General features: G+C 23.7%; 1 protein-coding gene across 1 annotated transcript in view; it reads right to left on the reverse strand.

The window, feature by feature from the left end:
- The window catches only part of LOC112595919 (semaphorin-1A), a 163,030-nt gene that overhangs the window by 116,726 nt on the left and 19,962 nt on the right, over positions 1 to 26,342 (reverse strand). The window contains exon 2 of the mRNA XM_025341315.1: positions 25,733 to 26,187. Coding sequence (XP_025197100.1) covers positions 25,733 to 25,844 — 112 coding nt within the window. The 5' untranslated portion in view covers positions 25,845 to 26,187. The remainder of the gene's footprint in view (positions 1 to 25,732; positions 26,188 to 26,342) is intronic.

Raw genomic sequence — 26,342 nt, forward strand, 5'->3', positions numbered from 1 at the left:
TACATGTTAGAATAATACTAAAATAAGTATTAAGTAAAAATGTAACGTAATGAATTTTTTTTTTTTTTTTGATTAGAAGTTTCAACAAAATAACCAAAATAGATTTGTTAAAAATAAATATTTCGTGTATTTCATCGTTTTTTTTACAAAATGTTTGTAGTTTTACCTTACAAGAAACTACACAAAAACTCAAATAATGACTTCTCTTAAATTTCATCTAGATGATATTTTTAAACACATTGTAAACCGATATAATTAAATGTGGGTACTCTAATGGATTACAATGGAATGTTTTCCAAATACACAACGTTGTTACATTTATTTCGTCTATAACAATGAAACAGAATCCCATTGTAGAAGTACCTAATTATTCAACGACCCATTCTACAATAAAACATTATATTTCCAAACATAATTATCACTATAAACTATTCACTTCACTATTTATCAACATTTCAAATAGATAAAATTTAATAAAAATAAAAAATTATACTTAATTATAAACTTAAAACGTATCTCTAACTCGCCTAAATAAGAAGGAACTGTAAATGAAAATATATGAAAAGAAAAAACACCCGGAAAAATGCTTTGTTTCCTTTTTCTTTCAAACCGGTAATCCAGCCATACCACTGGGTATGATTAATGAATTCCACCAAACGGCTTCATTTTCTGTTATATCTCTGCCTCATCCCTTCTGAACAGCCGAAAACTAAAAAGAAATGTACTTTTATAATTAATAACTCTTTCGATATTGTACTTTTTCTCACCGTTGTTTCCATTTTTTATTTCTTTAGTACCTCTCCGATTTGTTTCTTTTGCACATAAAAAAAAAAACTTTTCAGTCGAGTTAATCGTGTTTTTTGTATAAAACATAAGGTTATTTGGGAGGTGCGAAGCACGAAAATAAAATACAAAAAAAGGATAATATCCCATTCGTATTCAGACACGCAAGATTCAAAATAATTACGAACTCGCATTACCCGCTGCGACGCCTGAAACACATGTAAATGTTTTTTGGACCATATCCAAATTCGGCTACAATTCTTAACAAAATAATAAAAATAAATTTATATATAGCCTAGTAATATAAAACAATTATGTTTCTCAGAAATGGAAATAATTCACTAACATACACTTCAAAAAGATACAAAGAACGTATGTTAAGCAATGTAGTCAAATCTCGCTATTTCAAAAAAAACTACATTAAAGAATCTTAAATTTCAAATAAATTATAGTTTAAATATTTTAGGTATTGATTACCTAACTAACTTTGTATTAAAACATCAAGTCTCAATGTTAAAATTTTATAAAAAAAAATAAAAATCAAAGGATTAAATTTTATAAATGTAGCTTAATAAATTAACATATTTTAAACTTTACGCGTTTATACGAAAATACTAAAAAAATAAAGTGAGTACATTTATAGAGGAAAAAATTATAGCAATAATAAAATAAAAAAACTTCATAGTATAATTCATACATGAGTTTCACTTAATATGTTACACTAAAACGTTAAATGCAAACATGTCAATACAAAATATCTCTTTATTAATTATTTTATATTAAATAACAAAAATTGTACTTTAAAATTACACTCAAATTATTAATAATTGTAATTTCAATGCATTTTAAAAATATGGTAAAATAAAGAAAAATATGTAAAATATATAACATTTTTTCAAGCTTTAACAATAAAACTAAATTAATTTGAAATAAACCAGTCTCAATATCTATGAAATATAAATTTAAGTATTATAACAACATTTTCTGAATAAGTTCTACAACTAATTAGTAATAAATAATTTATGTAAAAACAATTTTAACTACACTGACTAACAAATAACTCTTATTCTTAATTTAATTTGATAATTCGTTACCCCAAAAAGTCAAATTAATAGAATTAACAAGTATCAATGCATAAATATGTTAAAATTTAAATAGATATTTGTATTTATAAGTGTGTAACATAAATACATAAACTAACATATTTAAAACATGACATTTTTCTTAAGATCCGTGTGTGTTTTTCTTTGGAATATCTGAGGTTTGTCCAATTTTGTTTTTTAACCGTAATATATATATAATATATGTTATATACGAAATAAAATAGAAATAACTAACAAATGTATTAAGATAACTAATTTGTTCCAATAACATTTAAAATAAAATAAACTTTTTAAATATCTATAACTAAAAAAATTTAAATATTAATAAGAATTAGATTAATTACAGAAGTATACTTTCTGATACGTCCTAAATACACCATAGTATACACAAATATATATATTTTATGTGCATATACATATATATATTTACTGTAAATATGAGAGGACATTGCTTAAAATTTAAAAATCTAAACAGATCGAAGTTTTGTTTGTACCGTTTATCTCATAATACAAGTCACAGAACTCTTACAATTTACATAATAACGCGGTCCCTAGACAAAACGTTTACTTCATTGACATATCTTTGCAACCAAACGTATGTCCTGCGTATACTTTGAAATTCAAAACTTTTCAAACCATTTTCAAGACTTTATTTAACTTCGTTATACCTAGCAAACTGATTTAAGACATTTTCAAACTGAACCAATTAGTTTTGTAAATATAACAATCTAAAATTCATACAACTAATTAAAATTTTGTAAAAGTTGCCCAACTAAAATAATTTGATATTTGTCTTTTATGAAAAACCAAACATTGTTATACTATATGTGTGTATGCTACTTACTAATTATTGTAAGTTAATTCAATTATTATTTGTTTCATTTATTAAAAATAATCTATTCTCTACGCTTTCAAAATATCTCTACTTTACCAATCAGTTTACAAGTGTTCTAGAAATGTATATTATGTATATAATGTATATAATTATCAATACTAATCTAACGACTGCTACATCAAAGTATATAATATTATATATATATATATATATATATATATATATATAGGGTATTATTACGCTAATCAATACGGTATAACTACAAAGACGAGATACGTTGATACTATTTTTATATCTGTAATAAACTTAAATAAATTGTGTAAAATGTTGACAAAATTAAATAATACAATTAAAAAAATACTGCATATTTCATTATTTTATGCTATAGCAAAATTATCTTGAATAATATAAAAACAATAATTATCGATATTTAACACGTAGGTATATTATATAAGTATTAGCAGATAACCTTACATATAACACTAGAGTCTCCAAGATCTAAATAAATAATAAATTCAATATATCTTTATTCGGCGATTTTTTTAGTAATATATAGTTAATATAGAATATAAGATATGCAAACAAATTATCAAATCCAACGACACCTGAGAGACATTTGATGTCAAATCACTTAACTTCGTGATTTTTTTTTCAAACAGTTATTTAAACACAAGTAACATATTATCTAAGTATGATATTGATACCTAAGATAAAGTTGGCGATAAACAACCTTGATGGTGAATGTACATATATACATTTTGAGATATGCTTCAAACAAATCCAGTCATGTATTTTTGTTTATCTCTATATTCTTGTGTAACGGCTGTTTGAACGAAGAGACTAGTGTGCCCCATCGGAAATCGGGAAAACAGTCATAAAACCAACCAAAAATATCGCACGCCAAACATCTACCCTAGCCCAGTCACATATTTCCATTGAAAAAACACTTATATATATATGACTCGTATGCGTGTTATAGGCCTCGGGGTATTAAATACGCTTTTTGAAAACATAAGAAAAGAAGCACAAAAAACTACGACGTACCATCGTAGGTAGTAAGGTGACGAGAAGAGGAGGTAGTAGCTACGTTATTTATACTGCGTCCCCGGTGTATATGTATACAATTTTAAACGTGCGTGGAAATTAATATTGTAAAAGTTCAGAAAGGGGTTGGCAGTAGAAGATAGGGGAGAAACGCGTGGAAATGGCGAAGCGAAATACACACACACCAACAAGGAATCCGTTCGGTTATAAGTTCCGCATAGTAAAAAGGAAAATAGCAATTCGTTTTGCTCGGGAATTTTTACTAAAACATATTATAACGTAGGTATGTACAAAATAAAAAAAAAAACAATGTAAAGAAGATGCTGTTTTCTACTTAAAAAAAAATAAATAAATAAATAAAAATAAAAATAAACTATCTCAATTTATATTTAATGCTAATAACTTGGTAGTAATAAATTTAATATGGCGCATTAAACTTACTTACATTGTAGCAAACACGCCAATATATTAATAAACTGATTAACAGATATACCTACTGCTTAATGATTATGAAATATATTATAATAAAAAAGAACATAACAGAAAGTACTAAATAATATTTCAATCGGAATTGAAACTATCTAATACACTTGAATTGTACGAATTGTTTTTCGATTCAATTGTTGATTTGTATACCATTTTAAGAAAATGGGCTCAAGTTTTCAAATTAAACTAAGTATAAGTAACATGATAAAGATATTATTTTGGATCAATCGTTTCTTAAAAATTTGGGGGATGTTGATGGGTACTAGAAATGTGAAATATTTTAAAATAAGATAAAATCATCAGAATATTACATTTAATAAGAATAATAACTTGAATAACTATACAAAAAAAAAAAAATCAAATTTATAATGTTATTAATTTTTATTAAAATAAAAATTATCATACACACCTATTTTCTTGAACCAAGATTCAAATTGATTAATAAGTTAAGTGTAATAAAATAACTAATAATGTATATACATACTACAATTTTAGTACAAATATGTAAGAATTTTTTAAATATTAAATTTAATGATGTATTTGGATTAAATAAAAAGATTAAGGGATTAATATAACCTAAATTTAAAAAAAATAGTGAAACTTTCATCAATCCAATGTAACATTTTCATTATATAATTTATCAAAAAAGAATATTTATCTTAAAAATTGAGACTTAAGAAAATATAACATAGAAACTCTACAATTACGAAATCCCATAGATTATTTAATAATATTAAGATAAATAACCCAATTATTCCTTGAACCAAATTCAAATTCTATTCTAATTTCCTTTTAGCTCCCTTATAAATAAATAATTTATGCAAAAGCAAAATTGATTCTACTCGTAAACTAAATATAAATCATTTAACGAATATAAGGATCACAAACTCAATTTTTAGATGAGTTACTTATAATTTATAAGTGTAAAATTTGGTGAATCCATATGTAATTAATAGGTATCTACTTTTATTTATCAATCATACATTGAACTGCTTTTTGTTTACTTAATTATGTTTTTATCTAAAGTTCTGTGCTCAAACTCAACGAAATATCTTTTAATTAAATTCAAGTTTTTAAAATAAATTATGATACTAAAATTTAAATAAAAATAATTTCACGATAAAAAAAATAAAAAAGCTATTTATGAAATACGTAAATATTTGGTACATACGTTCGAATGTTAATATTAGAAATAGTATTTTACAATTATTATAATATTCCCGCAAACGACATGTCTAATCTAGCCTCGTTATAATACCCTTCTTCCTCTATATAAAAAAAAAAAACCAAAAGCAGTAATTTGTTTTTATGACATTCAATAAACAAAAAATAAAAAAAATGAACGGCAAACGTTTAAAACGATTTATGTGCGTTCAGGCACACCGTGAGAAAACACAATCCAGCTGTCGTAAATGCCGACGTTCAATTGGCTTATTGAAAAGCAGAAATAAAACGAGAGAGAAAAAGTAAGAGACATGGAGAACTACTGCAAGATGGAGAAAAAACCTGACAAGCATTTTGTCGTATTATATTTTGAAATTAAAAATATATTGGCAGCATATTTTATGATATTCACCAACGATTACCTTAATAATACACCAACTAGCTCCGATCCAAAAACTTCACAAACATTATTAAAATAACACTACTTTCAGCAAAATCAAAATATACATTTGAACACGTTTGAGTTTTGCTTGCCAATCATGAATTCACAAGATTATTCTCCTACCAATTTCTAAAGTATTGTTTTACAATCATTTTCAATAAGCATTTCCGTTTTTATAGATAAATATTATATTGAAGATAATATTTTATAACCATTTACGTGTAATAATTATTGTGTAATTAACTCACTAATATATTAAGAATGTTATCTATATCTATCAATATCTACGGACAATAAAAACCTACTATTAGATTAACACGACTACAAACTAAATATATATAATAATTAAGTATGTTGTTATAATAATAAAAACAATTATGTGCCAACGTATAAACCTTTGTTATCATAATGAAGACACAGCCATACGGTAATTAAACAGTAAAACGTATTAAAATATACATACTAATGTTAATTTTTTTTTTAGCAGGGAAGTGTTCAAATTTAAGATGTGAAAATACTCAGTAGAAAAACGTCCTTTAAACACTAACTATAACTATTGCATTTTTATCTTTCCACCAAAATGATACAAACACTATACTAAGCAAAAAATTTAACAGATATGACAACAACAGTTGAGCTTAATATACTATCAAGGTTTATGCATTTGTTTTACTTACTTTTTCGCAAGGGTGTAAAATAAAAATGGGAGACTTATTTGCGACTTTGCGAGTGATATATTTTTAATTCGAATTTACATTTGACAAAATATTTAAAACAGAGAAAAATTCAATGAAAAATCAAATTTAAAAACAACCTTGGCTACATTGAATACCACTTATATTTTTTCGTGTACAGAAAACTGAAAATTTAATAACAATTCAAGTATATATTTTTCCAAAATAAAACACATATTTTATTATTAATTATTCTCATTACTAAATACAAACTAATACGCTATTTTTATAATATTTTATACTATCTTTCATAATATTATTATAATGGTATATTATAGATATATTATAATACATAAAACATTATCAGGATTAAGTTAGGTTATATTTATACTTAACTATACTATTAATAATAATAATAATAATAATAAAACCACTTTAAAAATTACTGCATTTAACAATAACAGCTTTCCTTCGCAAACATTTTATTGGCACATAATATTACAACGAATAAAAAAGTATGCTGCACAATGAAATAAATAAACATTTGATTATAATTCGTTTAAATCATATTATATCCACTTAAGAAGGTTTTAAAAATTGATTTTTAAGGCAAATTTGAAAATAACTAAACATATTTTGTAAGACATTTATTGTAACATTTCTTCTTTTAAACATGCGATCTGTAAAATATATGTAATAAATAATTAATATATAATTATATAAAAATAGATATCAATAGATATGTTAGGAAAAAATCCAATGGCAATACTTTTTGGGCTATTAATAAAATGATAAAAAAGGTTAAACATCCGTCTAAATATTATAATAATTTAATATAATATATAATAAATATGGATATTCTCACAGATATTCAATATTTGTGTCATTTAAATGATTTTAAACTATACTCCTTTCAAACTCAATCACCAATATTCATTCTTTTAAACCTATAAAGACAAGGGTGCATGACAACTTCGGATAATTCCCATAAGTATAGCTCGACGAATAGTTGCCAAAGACTAGAAGCAAAAAAAAAATGACCTTAAAGATATGTTTTTTTTTTTTTTTTATGGAGTTTCTCTATAGAATTGACACCGAAAGAAATTCCCATTTCGGGTCACTTCATTGTTTGATTAATGTTTGCCAGTTCGGACAATGGGGAGCAGAGATAGAAAGTCGGATGTCTCGATGGGACACTCTTGCTGTTGAATTCCAGCAGCACTCGAAAATAAATAGGCCAGCGGCTATATTAAATTCCCAAAGGGACAGTAGTCCGAAGAAGGAGACCGAAAACAAAAGGCAAAAATCCAGGCGACAAAACTTTAACACACGCATACAGCATGTGGACGTCATAATATGTGAGTTATGAAGATCTCAAGAGACAATAGTATATCTCTACTACTTTCACCACCAGGTGGAGTAAATTCATGAGAACTTTTTACTTTTTTTTGTACACAGATTTATTTTTTTTTTTAACTTTCGTCAAAAAGTTCAGATCAATGTCAAAAAAAATTCTTTTTTAAATTATTTTCTTAAAAACAACGTGCATATTGAATAAATATATTAGATTTAACCAAAATAACTTAGTTAGATACTCCATAATGTTTTCATTCAAATGTTAATATATTTAATTTTGTATTTCCTTACAATGATTTAAGCTGGCGAGGTTATTTTTGATTAAATAAAAACATTAGTTTACATACAAATAAAAAACTTTTAACAAAATAAATGTGAAAAATTAACACAACATATTTAATACTTCAAGAGTTTCAAAAAGTTTGAATTCGATAGTATTGTTTAGACTAACGATAGATAGCTAAATTGTTTACTTGACGCACACATAATTAACTGTAAAAAAAACAAAAAGCTTACAGACAGATTAAATAAAAGAAGAGAGAAGTAAATTGTAACAGCTAAGACGACTAATTGAATAAGACTTAAAAAATAAACAGGTGAAAAGAATTTTGTTTCAAAAATGATGCATGCTTTTCCCATTTAAAGCGTGTTATTACAAGGCTACCACTTTTTTAACGACTTTATAATTTAAAAAACATTTATCAAATAATTGTAGGTAAGTAAAACTGATAACAAAAATTATAATAATAGTGTTATTGAATTATTAATTTCATACCTACGTATAGGAAGTATAAATAAATTTTGGAAAATGAAGTTATTTTTCTCATCAAATTATAATAAACATACTTTAGTACACAATCAATTTTTCGAGTAAATTATTACACTTAATTTAATTTACAAAATTAAGAAATTGAAATGTTAAAGTGGTAAGTACCATTATTTTTATACCGATTGGTATAAAAATAATGTATATTATAATAAAAAATAAAATGTATAAGTAATTAATGTAAGACTAATCAAAATAGACTACACTTTTAAGTAACTTATGACATATTATATAGATAATATAAATATTAAACATAACTACAAAGTGATTACTTTATAGAGAGCCAGGAAAAATCTTCGATAATATAAAGAATATTTAAATTATAAGAATAAGTATAATCAAAACAAAATTAAAACAAAATTCTTAAGTGTTTAAGGAAAAAAAAATAAAAAAAAAAAATGTCATATGTTTACTCGAATATTAGGTTCTAGGTTTACTATGTTTATATTAAGAGTTTAATATCTTTACGTTTAAACATTCTTTTTTTTTTAATATACACAATGTCTAATATAATATAGCTGTTAAAATTTAAAAGGTTACACTTGTTTCAAGCCAAAACTTATATTTTTGTATATTAAAATATTTTTATTTATTTTCATTAAAAAAAATAAATTTTAAATTCATCAGACAATAAATTTTTAACAAACAATTTTTTTTTTTTTTACATTTAACTTATTTACAAAAGTATATTATTCTTAATAAAAACTCAACAGTGAAAATTACGCATAATATAATGTATCAAAAGAATAAAATAATATTTTTCAAAATATCAGTCAGAACACTTACAAATTAAATGAAAGAGTTTTTCTCCCGAGATAAATGGTTTTAATAAGAGATATAATTCATTTTTTAAACACAAAGTATTTCCAACTGCTTACACTCTTTTCCCTAATTTTTTTTTTTTTTTAATACAATCTAATAAGATATACAGTAAGTTGAAATAGAAACAATAAATATATAGTTTTAAAATGATTTTTTGCGTAAATACGCGCATAGAAATCTTTTTATAATACAAGAGAAAATTTAAAAGTCGAACTAAGAAAGAAAACATTTTTATATAATAATTGTTTGTTACATAAATAATAAAATAATTTCTTAGAAACTCTCTGGGGATTGGGGTACAAGTGTTTCAAATCATTTTACCCCAAAAAAATATAATTAATCCTACATAAAGAAAAAAGAGTCCATATAATTTATATAAACTTTTCGAATAAGATAGCTTAGTCTGGTTTTAGTTATTTTTAAAAACAAAAACACTTCGTTAAGAATAAAATGAAAATATAAAATAAATTATATTTTAAGCAAATATTACAATTCTGGTTTACAACAAGACACTTTAACTTTATTTTTCTACCTTAAAAAGGTCTACTATTCATTATTATAAAATGTTTTTCTTACCATGTATTAACCAACAAAAAACTAAATAAATAAATAAAACAAGAAGTGCTAATTTATATACAATTTAATTAAATAATAAATGTTCAAACAATATAGATAAAATTCATTATGTAGGTTTGACTTAAAATAAAATTGTTTAACTTTTTCACTAGTTAATATGATATGATTTTTTTGTAGGTTTAAATTAATAATTTTATCTATTAAAATTCTTTTGATATAATAAGTCTATTGTTCAATATGCAAATTATAAATTTATTAAGGTATCATAAGATCCCAAAGATTATTATCAAAAGATATAAATGATTAGTAAAATATTAATAATAATTCACCAATCTTGAACAATGTAAAGATAAATATTACATTACTCAAACTTATGAGTTGTATTTTATTACTAACATTTCTTGTTTGGTTTACTATAATAATTAAATATGTAACACAAAAAATAACATCAGTTACTTTTTTTTTCCTTTAGGCCATCAACATATTATATTTACTCACAAAATTACACTAGGGCATTTTGTTTTGTACAATATAATAAAACAAAAAGGATTTGTCAGACAGTGAAATTATCAACTCTAGGGAAACGGCATTTCTGCGTGAGCCTCGAAAAGGATGTGGATTCGTAGTATCAACCTCGCGGGTTTAATAACTGACAAGTTCCTTTGGTTTTTTGGGTAGTTTCATACGTATATGTATTATATATATATATGGTATTTATTATATATACGTACGCCCATACACTATCTACGTAAATGTAAAGTATACACACACACTCATACAAATAAACACAAGCATATACAATATGTATGTATGTAACATATAAAACACATACGAGTCCACAAGTACAGCCGCCGTCGGCCTCAGCGATGAAATATTTACAACCCAGGGGAATCAGGAGCCCGATGTATACAATGTGCCTCACTGGTATCTATAATGCAACGGTTCCAGATTTAGGGCTCATGTTATATATTGACATAGCTATTCAACCAGGGAAGGCGAAAGGACGAAGGAGTTGTTCGTGCTATTAATACTTGACTAAGACGGTGTAGTGACTAATAAACCCAGAGGCGACGTTAAAAAACATAGTTTACTATCCCAGGAGAGTTATGTATAGCAATTTAAAAGTGAAGTTATGTACCAATATTACTCTATCAGTCTATAAGAAAAATAATAATCATTTTTACTGAAAGTAAGCACGATCATAAAATTTGAAGTGTGATCATTTTACTTTAATCAATCAATGTTATCGATTGATGCAGTTATTTACAACACATGGACGTCAAATTTGAAAATTATGCTTTTACAAATTTCGCTAATTACATAAGACTTAATAATATCTTTATTTGCATATTTTTTTTATTTTTATATTTTCGATTATAATACTTAAGTTTTTAGTACTTATATTAAATACATTAACTTAGGTAGCTAAATTAATTCACTATGAATATATTTTTGTTTTTCCTTCTAGTAATAGACATTTATTGAAAAAAAAATAAATAATTTTAACTGCTATAAATAATAATTATAACAAACAAAATTAAATTATTATTTTATTTTTGGCATTCAATTTATAGAATTTAACAAACATAAAATATATTTACTTTTATTTTTATTTTTATAAATATTTAAGTATAGAATAAATTCTAAGTTTCCTTTAGTTGAAAACACTTTAAAAGTAGGAAAATAAAATACCAACAAAAACTTGCAAATTTAGCAAAATAAAAAAAAACTCAATAGAGCTACTAAAATTGGAAAACTTTTATTAATTTTTTAGAAAAGTCAACTGAGAAGCATCGATTTTATTACTTTTAGTTGTTGTGTGTACTATAAGAACTTAGAAATGAACTAAAAAAATATAACCTCTTAAAATAAATGAACAAATGAACACGAGTTAGTTGAATAAAATAAAATAAGTGCTAATTTTCTATTTGGACTAACCCATGACCCCACAAATATCAAAGATTATCACTGAAGTATTATATATAATTGTCACTATCAAAGCATAAGAAAAATAAACCAAATATTTTTAGTAAAAAATGTAAAACTATAATTAATTAATAAGTATTAACAATAAAAAATACATTTTCAAGTATTAAAATTGTAACACATAACTAGTAGCTTAAGTGTTATAAATTCTAAAAACGTAGGTGAAACCAAAATGATAAATGGCTATATAATGGACAAAAATCATCATTTCACTCATCAAAATAAATGTCAAAAATTAAATATTGTTCAATTATATACACAATGATAAATAAATTGGTAATGTACCTATATGTAATGATACATCATTGTATATAAAAAATAATTATGAAAAAAGCAAACCGTTAGCCTATATTACTTAGTATATTTTGTAATAAATAAATAAATAAATGATATATTTATTTTATATTGCTAATTATGGTAATTTATTTTACAATTAATAATATATATGATTAGCTAAATAATTTTTTTCTAAAAACATTGCATTTGTTTTATTATTAATTTATAACTATTATATTATATTTACATAATTTATACCGGTATCCGCTAGACCAATATCGATAGGTTCATGATATGCATAGACAATACCATAAAATATGTGTAAATGTTTTGAATATATTATTGTACAAGAGTAAAATATAACAATACATGTAAAAGTTTCAAATTCCTACGAAAAATATTTTTGGATAACAACAAAGTAACTAAAATTGTTATTCTTTGTTTTTTCTTCGTTTGTTCCCCTCCCCATTTTAATCTTCTAATCTTCTAAAAATTCCAATTAAATCTACTTTCCTACCAGAAAATATGTTGAAGTTTGAATCAAAGCACTGTTTCAACTATAAATCGTGTATACATACATATTAAAAAACAAACAACACACACCATTATTAAATCAATAATTTCATAGTTTCGCTCAAAATTTAAAATATAAAGAATACATAGCTTATACACAAAACTATACGTAGATGTTTAAAATTTTGAAATAATTAAACACAATGAAAACCGTTTTCAAATTCTCAACATTGAAAATAGTTTATCTAAACCATTAAAATTAATTTGCAATTGTACAAATCATTGTGCCTAAATTTATTTAAAATATAATTATATACCATGACAATATTGTAACATTTTTTTTTTTAAACAACATATATGAAATTAAAATATGTACTCTAAAATTTATATAGCTATAAATACAATATATACAATATAAAACTTTCCTTTATTTTTACAAAACTACTGTTAACTAAAAAATTTATATTTGTTCCTAACCCTCATTTCTGAATTCTTCAATAAAAATAATAAAGGAGCGTGTGAAATATACAATTAAATTACCTAACAATTTAATACCAAGGAAATAAAATGTATGTTATTAATTAAAAGCTGACGTTTAAAAACAGCAATACAATAAAAATGACATTTTTTAATGGTGAAGTCATCATCTTAATTAACGTAACATTATTGCAATATACCAAACGTATCATACAAAATAAGATAAAAACTAATTTATCTATTTAAATTAATACAATTGTCAATTAAATACTTAAATACAAATAAATATATTAGTTGATTAAATTTTAAACAACATGAAAAAAAATCAATTAGTAATGATTTTCAAAGTTACTGAATATTAACTAAAAACTTTTTAAATGTGAATTGTTAGAATACTTTTAAAAACATAAATAGTAGGTCATAATAGTTTAATACTAAATATTTATCACCATGTATTTATCAAAATTTAATAGAAGTGACATTCGATATTTTAAAAATACATTTCAGTAATTTAAAAAAATATAATATTATAAATTTTTAAAATGCCATAAAATTTAAAAAAAATAACAAAACTAATAGTTGGTATTAATACATTTAATTATTTGGTTAACAAAAAATATCGAATATCAACTGAAAATAATATATGTATAGTGGTTTATTCACATATTGTACATATTAAACATTTTATTACATAGCGTTTCAAAGTCAAACACAACTGCGTAACATAAAAGTTTCTAATTTTTCATTGAGTATTATATTAAACTTTATCACATTATCATACATACACAATAATTTGTATCAGTCATAATTAATACATCCTATACATAAGTAATATGTTCGTAAATGGGTCAACTGTGTTTGACAAAAAGGAAAAACTTTTTGAACCTACTGAAAAATTGAACTTTTATTTAACGTGATATATGGATTGTTACATGGATTATTAAATCTTAAATTCATGATAATTAAACTCAACCTACCTATACATAACATTCCTGTAGAATCGAAAATAATTATTTCATAATCAACAGCTTTTACATACGATTCATTAAAAATATACCTTAACAAAGAAACATTTATTTTTACTAACAACATATAAATCTGTTATAAAACATTTATATTATGCAATTATAAAATTTTATACTTTTATACGTCAAAGAAAAACGTTTGAACGCATAATTACTTTGAATTTAATATGAATCGAACATCCTATAAATGTTTATAACACATCATTAAAATTCTTCATCGTTAAAATTAAAAATATGTTTCAAAAACATCAATATGCAAAATAATTTAAAATATCTAGTAAAATACCAATACAGTTCTCGAAATATATATTAAGTGTCAAATATGTGCATTGTGCATAGAAAATAAACAATTAAACAAAAAATAACAAGTCTAGTCATTGTAAATAATATGATAAAGAATTGGGGTTATGAATACATGAACATTTAATTTCTTAACAAAATACAAAAAAATATAAATATGTATATTATATTATATTTTAAATGTGATTCGTTTAAATTTTAAACGAAATTTAAATTGCTTATAAATTCTAATTAAATAAAAAATATTTGAATATTATATATACTTTTGTTTATTATTTTAATACATAGTGTATAGCCAAAATAAAATTAGTCATACCTAATTTATTTAATTGTTTGCGTTACTTATATGTTGTATTGTGTATAGGTATACTAGACAAATATGATAGTGTAATAAATACAATAATAATAATTAAAGGTTAGCAGCGTTAGATTAGTAAAAAATCTTAATTTTAATTAAAAAAACATTATAAAGTCATTATATATAAATTTATTTAACTTTAAAAAAACATAATAACCCTTCTAAGTAAGTATTAATTACGTAATCTTTCTTAAAAACCTACGACCTACAACGCTCTACTAATTTGACAACAATGATGGGACTAAAAAATAAAAATAAAAATATTAAAAACTTTTCAAAAGAAAATATGTTAAAACTTTATTCGATTGTCATAGTTTACTATAACATAGGTCCTACTTATATTTTTCTAAATTGCCGTGACCCGTTTATTTACACACACACTCACATCGTGTGACGGTTTGTATTGATCTTCGGAGCACATAAACATTCACCCCTTTTTCGGTTATACTTATTTCGGCAACTTTCACCGACACTCGTGTGCTAGCAATGTCGACGAGTGTGGTATAAGGGTAAAGGGTAGCAAGAGAGAATCCCGACGCCGCCGATTGTGTGCTGAGGCCATTACGCCGCCACTGCCGTTCTAATTTGTAGACACCGCAGGCGCACAGTACTCACTCATTCTCACACACACGCGCACACAAACACATACATACACACGAAAACACGTGCGCAAAAATAAAGGGTATTTTTCACTCAAACTACCATTTTTCTTTTTACATGTTATAGTATTATATGTATTATGTATAAGTAGATGATACAGTTTCGACTTTATATGTTTACTTTCACTCGCAGTAATTATTTAAGCTAATTTATTAAATGTATTCGGTTTGATTAAGATCATAACAAATTATGTATAATATAATAACTTGCATGTACCTAATTCAAATGTTAGTACTAATATTAGTATAAGTAACTTTTAACTTTTAACGTACACAATGCGCATTTGTGCAGTATACCTCAAATAATAAACTAAGCAACTTACTCTGTAATACATAGTAAATTTAGAGTGTAACTTTCTATTGGAAGTGTACAACGGATGTATTAAAATTAGATTCAATAGTTAAATTATTGTATACAAAACACTCATTTTTTTATTTAAAAATTAACATCAACGAACCATAGAATAATGAAAACAAGTTTGAGTTACATTAAAGGTTAAAATTAGTCTAAATAAATTTAACATTTCATTGTATGTAGAAAATAACAAACAATAAATGTGCATAATGTTAAAAACTTCTATAATACCTAATTTATATTAATTTAATTAGAAATAAAATAACTTAAATTAATTAAATTTAAATAGTAATGATTGAATATAATCAATTTAAAAAAAAAAATTAATTTAAAATAATTATAATAAAAATTTATAATCAATATTATTGACTAAAATACTAATATATATCCGATAATTTTTCGATTTTTCTAATGATGACTAACGTAGAACTTAGTATAAAAATTTAAAGATTTTTGACTAAGCAAAAAAATCTATAAACATGGTAAATCAAAAATAATTTCAAATAGTTCAAAAAGACCGTAAATGTGTTAAAGAGTTATTGTTGCCTTAAAATTTTATAATAAATATTTAATAAAAATTTTAAATCATAACATTCATTATTATCTCTGATTTACAAAAAAAAATACAATATCGATTAAAGTTTTGTGTAAATATTCTTTACAGTTTTTATTGTTTTTTATTAAGAAATTATTATCTTGATTATTTAGTAGAAAAGAAATGGGAATTTTCTACGTCTAATCCTCTTAAAATCCAATTTTTTTTTAGAAGCTACTCGCGGCAATTTTGTAAATTGAAGCTAATGTTTTACTCCAAAACATAACATTATAAGACACAAAAATCAAATTAATAAAATACTCAAAAAATTGAAAATCAGTACATTCCTCTCTTCACATAGAATCAAAGGTAACTTAGTCAAAGGACAATTCAACACATCAACAAAATTATGAAAAGGATAACGATAACAATTAATATCATAAAACTTAATGTTATGTAAAGTACAAACCGATTTAAGAGTGCCAAGTTTATCAATTATTTTGATAACAATGAATAGAATAAATACCGTACAGATGTAGATACATATTTTTATTTTTCAATTAAAATAAATTACTTTTTGATACTATTAAATGTTCTATAATGACTCAAGTCTTGTTTGGTCAAAAAGTTGGTTTGAATAGACAATAGCTTTACAGCTTTAAGCCAAAATATTTTGGTCATTTTAGGTGGTGCGCCGCTATTGCGGTTTAACGCGTGTGTGGGTTACTCAGCTGGAAGTGCACCCGTGGGGAACGCGGTCGCAGAAATGTAAACCCATGTTGGCCATATACGTAGGTACAGCTTTACATTTGCTATATTACTTGTTTCATTTGATACTACGAAAATTTTACTTTAAACTACACTCACGTTTTATGGGCTTATGGTTACAAAATATTTCAATATGATGAAATATTTTACCCCAAAAATGCGAACGTATATCAATAATTTTTATTAAAAAAATAATATTCTAGTATTAGGATTTTTCAAAATGTTATTATCAAGTAACAAATAATTTTTTTAACAAAACTTAAACATTAGGTACATATCATTATATTAAAATTACATTTTTATATTTTCACTTTTATGACTAGTAATTATTTATAACAGAGTTTGATCATATACAATATACATTATATTAAACTTCTTACGTCCAAATTAACTGTCATAAATAATTAAATATCATAGAGAATAAATAGTAACTATTTTAAATACTTTATTTTAATTTTTAATTTTTGAGTAATAATTTTTATCAGTTAACTAAGATTTTTATTCTTCGCGAAAATTAATGTTACCAATTTGTACAATAAAGTGGCTCAATGTGATACACAATAAAAAATCGAAATTTAAAAAAATAGTACAAACAATTTAATGATATTTTGTGTATTTAAATTTAATTCAAGTTTAAAAAAATTAAAACGAGATAGTACATAATAGGCATTAATTATAAATACACGAGGAGTCATTAAAAGTATTAAAATAATATTAATTTCAAAAATAAATATCAAAATCATAAAAGTTGTATAGTTTATTTGTAATCTGTTCTTTTCGTACACTAGTATGAAATTATTTTAACTATACTCAAATACTCAATTTAGAATTCAATATAATGAAAACAGAAAAATAAAATTTTCACTATCATATTCAGTAGGTATGAACCGGTAAAATTAATTTTTGAATATTTGATTATGGCAATTAATTATTATTACTCCCCCACAAATAATACCAAAGGCCACAAAGCCGGGGCAACCCTTACCGTGCGGTCGAACGGTTAGAGCACACACAGCTCGGCAATTACATAATTGTATACCTATACCAAGCACATTTTAGCAAGCTAAACCCATAAAATAGCTTGTATTATGGCAATTTTATACGATTTCTAATGGACCATGACTAGTTCCTGTAAATACACATTCTAACTTTAACGTTTGAACAGAAATAGTTTTTAAACAGAGTTATTAATTATTGTTGAATAAATATTTATAATTTATCGTATTAAAATATAGCTATTACTATATAAAAAAACATATATAACTTACAAGTTACAAAAGATTAAATTTAAATCAAACCTAACCTAACTTCAATCAGGTAAAATGTAAACTAAAAATAATAAATGCATTGCATTTATTATATTCAAACTTTATTTACACTACACTAAATTCTTATAACATAAGTGATGTAACTGACGATTGTGTTAAAATAAGGGGAAAAGTTAAAAACAGCAGCTGAGTAAACATTTGCTTCAATGAACTTCAAATGATTATCAAGTGATAACCGGGTAACAATTCTCGAGATTGATTTCTAATTTCTTTATTATTCATGCCCTGTTAGAATGTAGTAGTTATGTATATAAAAAAATACAATAGGCGTTTCTTCTGCGTATCTGTTTCCAATTCTTACATCCCCCGAATTTGAATCGAATATTGTTACAGAAACATAAGAAATTATTTGGAAACTCTAGAGCTTTTCTTTATTTTGAAATATTATACACTAGGTAAGTTTTCCTCAAACTTCAAAACAAATCATCTCAAATTTCAATGATTTTCTACATTTCTAAAGGATCTCATTAAAAATAAGCAATATACATTTACTTTTTGAAAGCCACACAAAACCAAACCAAACCAAACTATTAATCAATTTCTGATAACACTATAAATAGAATCACACAATTCATGAAAAATATATTTTATTAATAATTTTTTTTTTTTTTTAAATATTGTGTAATATTTTTATTTAATTTCATAAATATTTAATTTATTAGATTTTTAACAAATTAAATTTATTTTAATTTATCTATAAAGTATCAATATAAAATCTTTGCGAGATATTTTTTTTACTTTAGTTTATACAACGTATAATAATACTTTCTTTTTTTTTTTTGATAAAACACAAAATAACTCGAAAGTAACCCAGAAAATAATTAACCAAAGTGCATTGTTATATACCTCGTAAAAACTGAATAGATTTTCTTTGTTAAAATTATAAATTTCTTTATTTACAAAACATAAATTGAAAAAAAAGTATTCATTTCCTGATAAACAATTTGAAACACACTAATATTAAAGTAAAACTATATAAGATAACATGTCTAACAAATAAAAATAAAAAACTTTTGATAAAATATTTTTTAAACGCAGATAATTTATGTAAAAAATTCTAAGACTTATGAATTAAATGAAAACCCAATAATTATGTTTATCTATATAGAGTTTTTATTGTTTTTATCATGAATACCTTATAAATATATTAAATATTATTTTAAACCCGCATCCGTTAGATCACGATTTTTAATGAATCACAAAAAGGACTAATATTCCATCGAGTACAAACAGGATATGAGATCTGGCCGTCTAAACTTCTCACTTAACTCGCCATAACGTAAGACTATCATATGTTTAAGATATAATGATTTGAACAATAATAAAATTAAATAATCAAAAAATGATTCTAAGTAGTATTCAGCTCACTGTATTATTTTTTTCACTTAAATATTTCATAAAATTACAATAACACAAACGAATAAATTAAAATATGATATATCAGCAAACAAATTATAATAATTATAACAAATATTGGTAAATATGTGGCCAAGCGTAACTTAAAATACTGAGATGAACATATTTTATTATTAACTAATAGGAAATTAAAAATCACTATGAACATATAAAATTTTATAACTATAATACAATATAATACATACTATGTGTTCATTATAATATGTATTTAATATAAATTCTCTATAATGTACTTTATTTAGTTACTAAAAAAATGTATAAGTATTATTTTTTGTCGTTTTTAATGATGTGAACTGTAAAGAAAATTTTATACGACATAAAATAATAGCTTTTAATAATGTATTATACTTATGTATTGTACCATTTGTATCTAAAATTTAATATTAATAGGAATTATTTTAATATCTAAATAGTAAAATAAATAATAATTATAATTATAAATTTAACTACACCATAGTAAACAGCAATACCTAAAGTATAGAATTAATAATATAAAATTACATTACAGTTTTATACACAACAAAAAAAAATATATTTAAAATACTTAATATATTTTTTTCATTATTTATAAATCAAATTAATGTCCACAAAGATTGTAAGCGATTATAAAATATGCCCAGATAGTTATTTATTTACATTATAACAACTGTACAAATTAAATAAAAACGTATAAATAGAAAATTATAAAATATTTATAGACACTGTTACATTTAAGTAAAGATAAACAATGTTATTTTCTTTTAAAATTGAACCTTTACTATTATCTTAATATTTTATAAAAAAAAATACAAAAGGATTCTAAAGAATTTATAATGCCTAATGCAATTATAATTAAATTATCATAAATTAATTATGTATTTTTTACACACACACACACAACTCGGTTTAATTCATCAAATTCATACTTACAATAGGTTATATTATTTTCTGTAAAACTACGAAAACAATTTTTTTTTTTTAATGAATAAATACTCTATGTAAAAGAATAAATTAGATAATCTACAAGTTACAACAGTAGTTTTTAAATAATTATATCAAAAATATAGTTGAGATATTGTTCAATACTTTTCACGCAGTTTTAAATTCAATCGATAAAACATGCAAATGTATGCAAACTAGTATTATTCAGAATACAAAAGAGACTTTAAGCAGGAATAAAAAAAAATATTCATTTATGCTTTTTTTTCTTCCTTCTACCCTCATCATCCAAAGCTTCAGTCTATACCCACACCCATCGACATGTTCTTCTAAGTGGCCATTTCGACAACCTTTCAAAATGTGCCCACATATTTCTTCCCCTATTACATGTAAAATACTATGAGTGAAGGTCATGTAACAAAATTGATTTTCACCCTCACTTACCAAAAATCCCGTCATAGCCACAGGGACACTAAACCATTATCGGGGAAACATTAATTTCATGTTTTTTTTTTTACACGCATAGAGGAAGAAAATAGACCTTTATGGTTTGATTTTTATTACAATAAAAAAAGACGAGGAACATTTTTTAAGCTAACGACATAGGACCTCGAACGCTTAATTATTCCTTTTTCTCTAAACTATCTTTGTAATTAGTGATATCCTTGTAACCCGATCAGTTTTTCTCTTATATCAAATATTTTTATGGTCTTTCATTAGTTTTTTATTTTTTATTTTGTTTTTGAGCTAAAAAAAAATTATCATTTACAAAAAGTTAAAAACAACTAAACTATTAAATAAATCCAAACGCAATATAAGTTATTAAGTTATTAATACCAATGATAACAAAAAATAAAATTTTATCAGCATAGTAATTTATAATTTTCAATGAAAAGTATTTTTTCACAAAAAGCGAGTGGGTATTTTCGCTATACAAATATAACCAAAACAAAAATGTAAAACGACTATTTGTTTTGGTTTTTAGCACCATGATAAATAATTGTTAGTATACTTTGTTTCATTTAATTTAAACACATATCTTGGTTGAGACTTTAGGGTAAAAAGAAATAACAATAGTACAAAGAATTATACAATGAACGTGAAATAAAATTAAAAAACAAACCCATACAAATGTCAAAACTCTGGAATAAAATTTTGTATTTACTCATTTAGTAAGGTTAGCTATGAACAAATCGAAAGCTTATCAATTTATAAATTAAATTGTAATTTTTTTTAATAAATTAGTAATTTGTGTATTTTATTTTATAAATTTATCCAAAGTTTGTAAAAATTATTGCAAAGTTAACATCGGTCAACAATTTTTTTTATCATCTATAAATAATTATACAGATTAAAAAATAATAATTGTATAATATGGCATTGATTTTTTGTATACACTTTTCTTTTAAATGAATAATAATATTGTATTAATTCTATCAAGTATTTAAGTATTCAAGAACAATTACTCGAATAATTGTAAAATTTCATTCAATTTATCTTTTTTTTTTAATTGTTTCTTAAGTAATACTTCAAATATTACATTAAATAGCAGAATATTATTTACTGTTACATATAATAATAATGTATTCAGATAGTAGGAAAAATCTGGAATTATTATACATATAAAACATTTCATACCTACATATTATTTAAGAATAATATTAGATTATTTTATTTTTTCAATTCCATAATTTTCACTTAAATAAAATATTTCCTGTTAAAACTCAAAATGTAATAACAAAATATCAAAATAATAACTGGAGCCAATTATTAAGTAAGCCATAATTACATGGCAAATAGATACAAACGATGACCATTATACCGGTGACCTAGTTATACACACATTACGTTCTTAAACAGCAAGCAATTAAATAGATCTACACTCACACTCTAAAAGTGGAAACTTTGGTATAAGAATTGCATAGCCACTTAGCCCCTTATTCTCTTTTGGGGTCTAAACGAGTATTTTGAATAGCCGCCTAAGGGCTTAAATAATTATGATAATTAATTTAACTACAGTCATCAGTAAGTTAAGTTACACACTAATTAGTTAATAACTAATGGAAATTATATTATTTGTTTTATAGTTATATGAAAAAAAATAAACTAATGATAACTAGATATTTACCTATATTATATCAATTCAAATAACATTTGTTATAAATGTTGATTATTTAAAAACTAAAAAAAAAGTAATATTCAAATATATTACACACATAATATATATCCTTAATATTTAACCTATTATTTTTTTTTTTTAAATTAGGCTTAAGCACGTCACTCATTCTTATTTAAACAACTGAACTGGTCTAAACAAGTTAATCTGTAACGTACTAATATTTTAAGTATCTAAAATATGATAAACACAAATTTTAGTTTTAGAAATTTCAGAAAAAAAAATAATTATAAAATACATAAATATATAGATAGTAAATTGAATTTTTTAGAATTTACAACCATACAGTATTTTAGTAAGAACTTACAGCAAAAATAGGGGTAAAATGATAACATAATAATTTAAAAAATATACTTGTTGAAAGTATTTAAATAGTTAATCAAATAATTATCCATATAAAATCTATTAAATTTTTAGATACCTAAGAAATACAATATTTAAACAAAATAAATCATAAAAATCATCGATGATCATATGTACGAATAATTTAATTACATATTTTCAAAAATATTTTAATAAAACCTAAACCTATTAATAAATCTAGAAAATGATTTAAGAAATTGGCTAAAGATGACATGTTACTATCATATCATAATCAATGCGCACTTAACAGAAATTTTTCATATACTAATATTTTTACATTTTACCAAAATATTTTTCGAAAAAAAACACCTTTAACATAAATTAATGATAATTATTCTCTTAGAATTAGAATTTCAATTTAATATTTTTATTTAAAATAAATATGACTGTATTATTTTATTAATAAATTCGAATCTATACTTATGCTTTTAAAATAATTAAGATAGTAAGATAATATATCAAAAATTTCAAAATCTTATGCATTTAAACTAAAAATTGATATTAACAACTAAAAACTTTAAATTTTAATAAATTACCAAATATTCTTTAATGATATTCTATTATATAAGCAAATAATATAAGATTAATATTTTTTTCGTAGAAAGATCTTGTAGCTAGTGATCTACAATGGGATAATGATTTATAACTTTTATATAAGTGATCACTGATCAACCATAAAATTAAATTATAAACACAAATTTATTTTTTAATAGTCAGACATAAAATTATAGTAAAAATAGATCAAAAAGTCAACAAAATGTCATTAAAAAATATGTTTCTCGTCATTGACCAATATAATTTATATTAAATTCTATTTTATAGATAACATAATTATTGGAATTCAGTATACTTACGTATACAGTCATAATAATAATATATAATTATATCATCATTCGGCGTAAACTTTACATACATATTTATAGTAACTATAATAAATTACCAATAATACTAAAATAAAAACGCACTTTATCGACTTTACTACTATAAAAAAAAAATGTGTAGTTAACCATTGCGAAATATTATAAAATCTAATAGATCACCGACTATTCTTAAAATTTAAACATTATCATGAATACATTTTTATAAATTTAAATACGTCATATCAAACATATAAGTGTCTAAATTTATAATATATATATATATATACGTTCAAAAATAATAAAAGACTAAATCTAAAAATTTAAAAATATATGTTCAAGAAATAAAAAAAATAATAAAAACTCTGTAAACTCTAGGAATTAATTTTGTCTAATGTATAAAAACATATAATTTGATATAACCACAAAAAAATCACAATAAATGTTTACAGTCAGTGATGTAAAATATTAAAATAATGAATCATTAAAATATTAAGAGTATGTATAACGTACAAACAGTACAATCAACATTCAACACTATAGAACCCAAAATAATCTAAACTGAACAGATGTTCTTTGAAGAACAGTTTATTATCAGCATCGAATATTGAATAACTACTGTAGTTCCCAGTAATTTATTATTTTACAAAAGACTCAGATTATTAAAATCATCTATCAAATATCATTTCTTTAAAAAGATTAATTCTTTAATCATAGAATACGATATTAAGTACAGTATTGTATAAATTTCTTCTTGATATGTAATTTATTTATTAGATAAATACAAAACATTTTTTTAGATAAAATGTAATCAAATAAAATCAAATATTTTATGTGAATATTTAAATTAAAATCTAAGTAAAATTAGTTATAATCTAAATACAATTGATTTAATTTATAATAATCTAATAAGTTGAAAAAAGCAATGTTCTAGTATTTTATAATTTATTATATTTGCAACAAAAACAAGATAATTCTTGTTTTACAAATTGATACTACCAATATAATATGAGACTATTTTAGATAGATAGGTATTAAACAATATTTTTGATTTAAAAATTCGAATGATTCATCATTTCATCAATCACTGGTTAAAACTTGTATAACCCCCTAGTTAAATATAGGATTCATGCGATTCATCCACTGCGATGAAGTCTACTATATATTGGAACCCCTGCAGTATATAGCACCCCTTCTAAAATTACATCTGCCCAAAAGAGCAACATTTCCCTCGTGGGTCCGATGAATTAACCGTTAATTGAACCCTAACCAAAAGAGACAAAAAGGAGAAAAAATGAAAATAAAACTTACTTCGAACTGCCGATATTTTTGGTCTCACGTTCTCTTGCCATCCTGCGTTCGCGGGTACCCACCACTGTGCAATGAACAGCAGTAGGCCGGTGACAAATAATGCTTCTTTCATTGTATAGTCCGCGAAAATGGTTCACATCGAACTATTTTTTTATTAAACGTGTAAAAAAAACCTAGAAACCTTGTAGCCGAATTTTACGCGTCAGCGAGTATTTTTATCACCCACACTTGGGTATAACAGTGGTTATACTCTATTCGATCGGTGTGGTGACATTCACTATATTTCGATCGAGAGAGCGCGCGTACACGTTATTAAACGGTTGCGGCGTTACTGTCGTCTGCGGTTCGACTTAGCACCACTGACGCAATGCGAACCCGAGACAACGACCCGACCGGCGCATGGTCATCTGACGACGGCAGCGGCGGCACTCCACACTTTTGTCAACCACATGGACCTGAAAAGTAAAATGTATTGCATTAACGTTATGTACGACAATAAATTATTCACTTTTAACTAATGTTGTACAGTAAATGCATTTAAATAATTGACTTTAACTTAATCGCTAAATTAAATAATTTAACACAAGTTTTCAAATCCATAAGATATCGA

The sequence above is a fragment of the Melanaphis sacchari genome, unplaced genomic scaffold (genome assembly GCF_002803265.2).
Source record: "Melanaphis sacchari strain LSU unplaced genomic scaffold, SCAv2.0 Contig2_pilon_pilon, whole genome shotgun sequence".
Taxonomy (NCBI): Eukaryota; Metazoa; Arthropoda; class Insecta; order Hemiptera; family Aphididae; genus Melanaphis; species Melanaphis sacchari.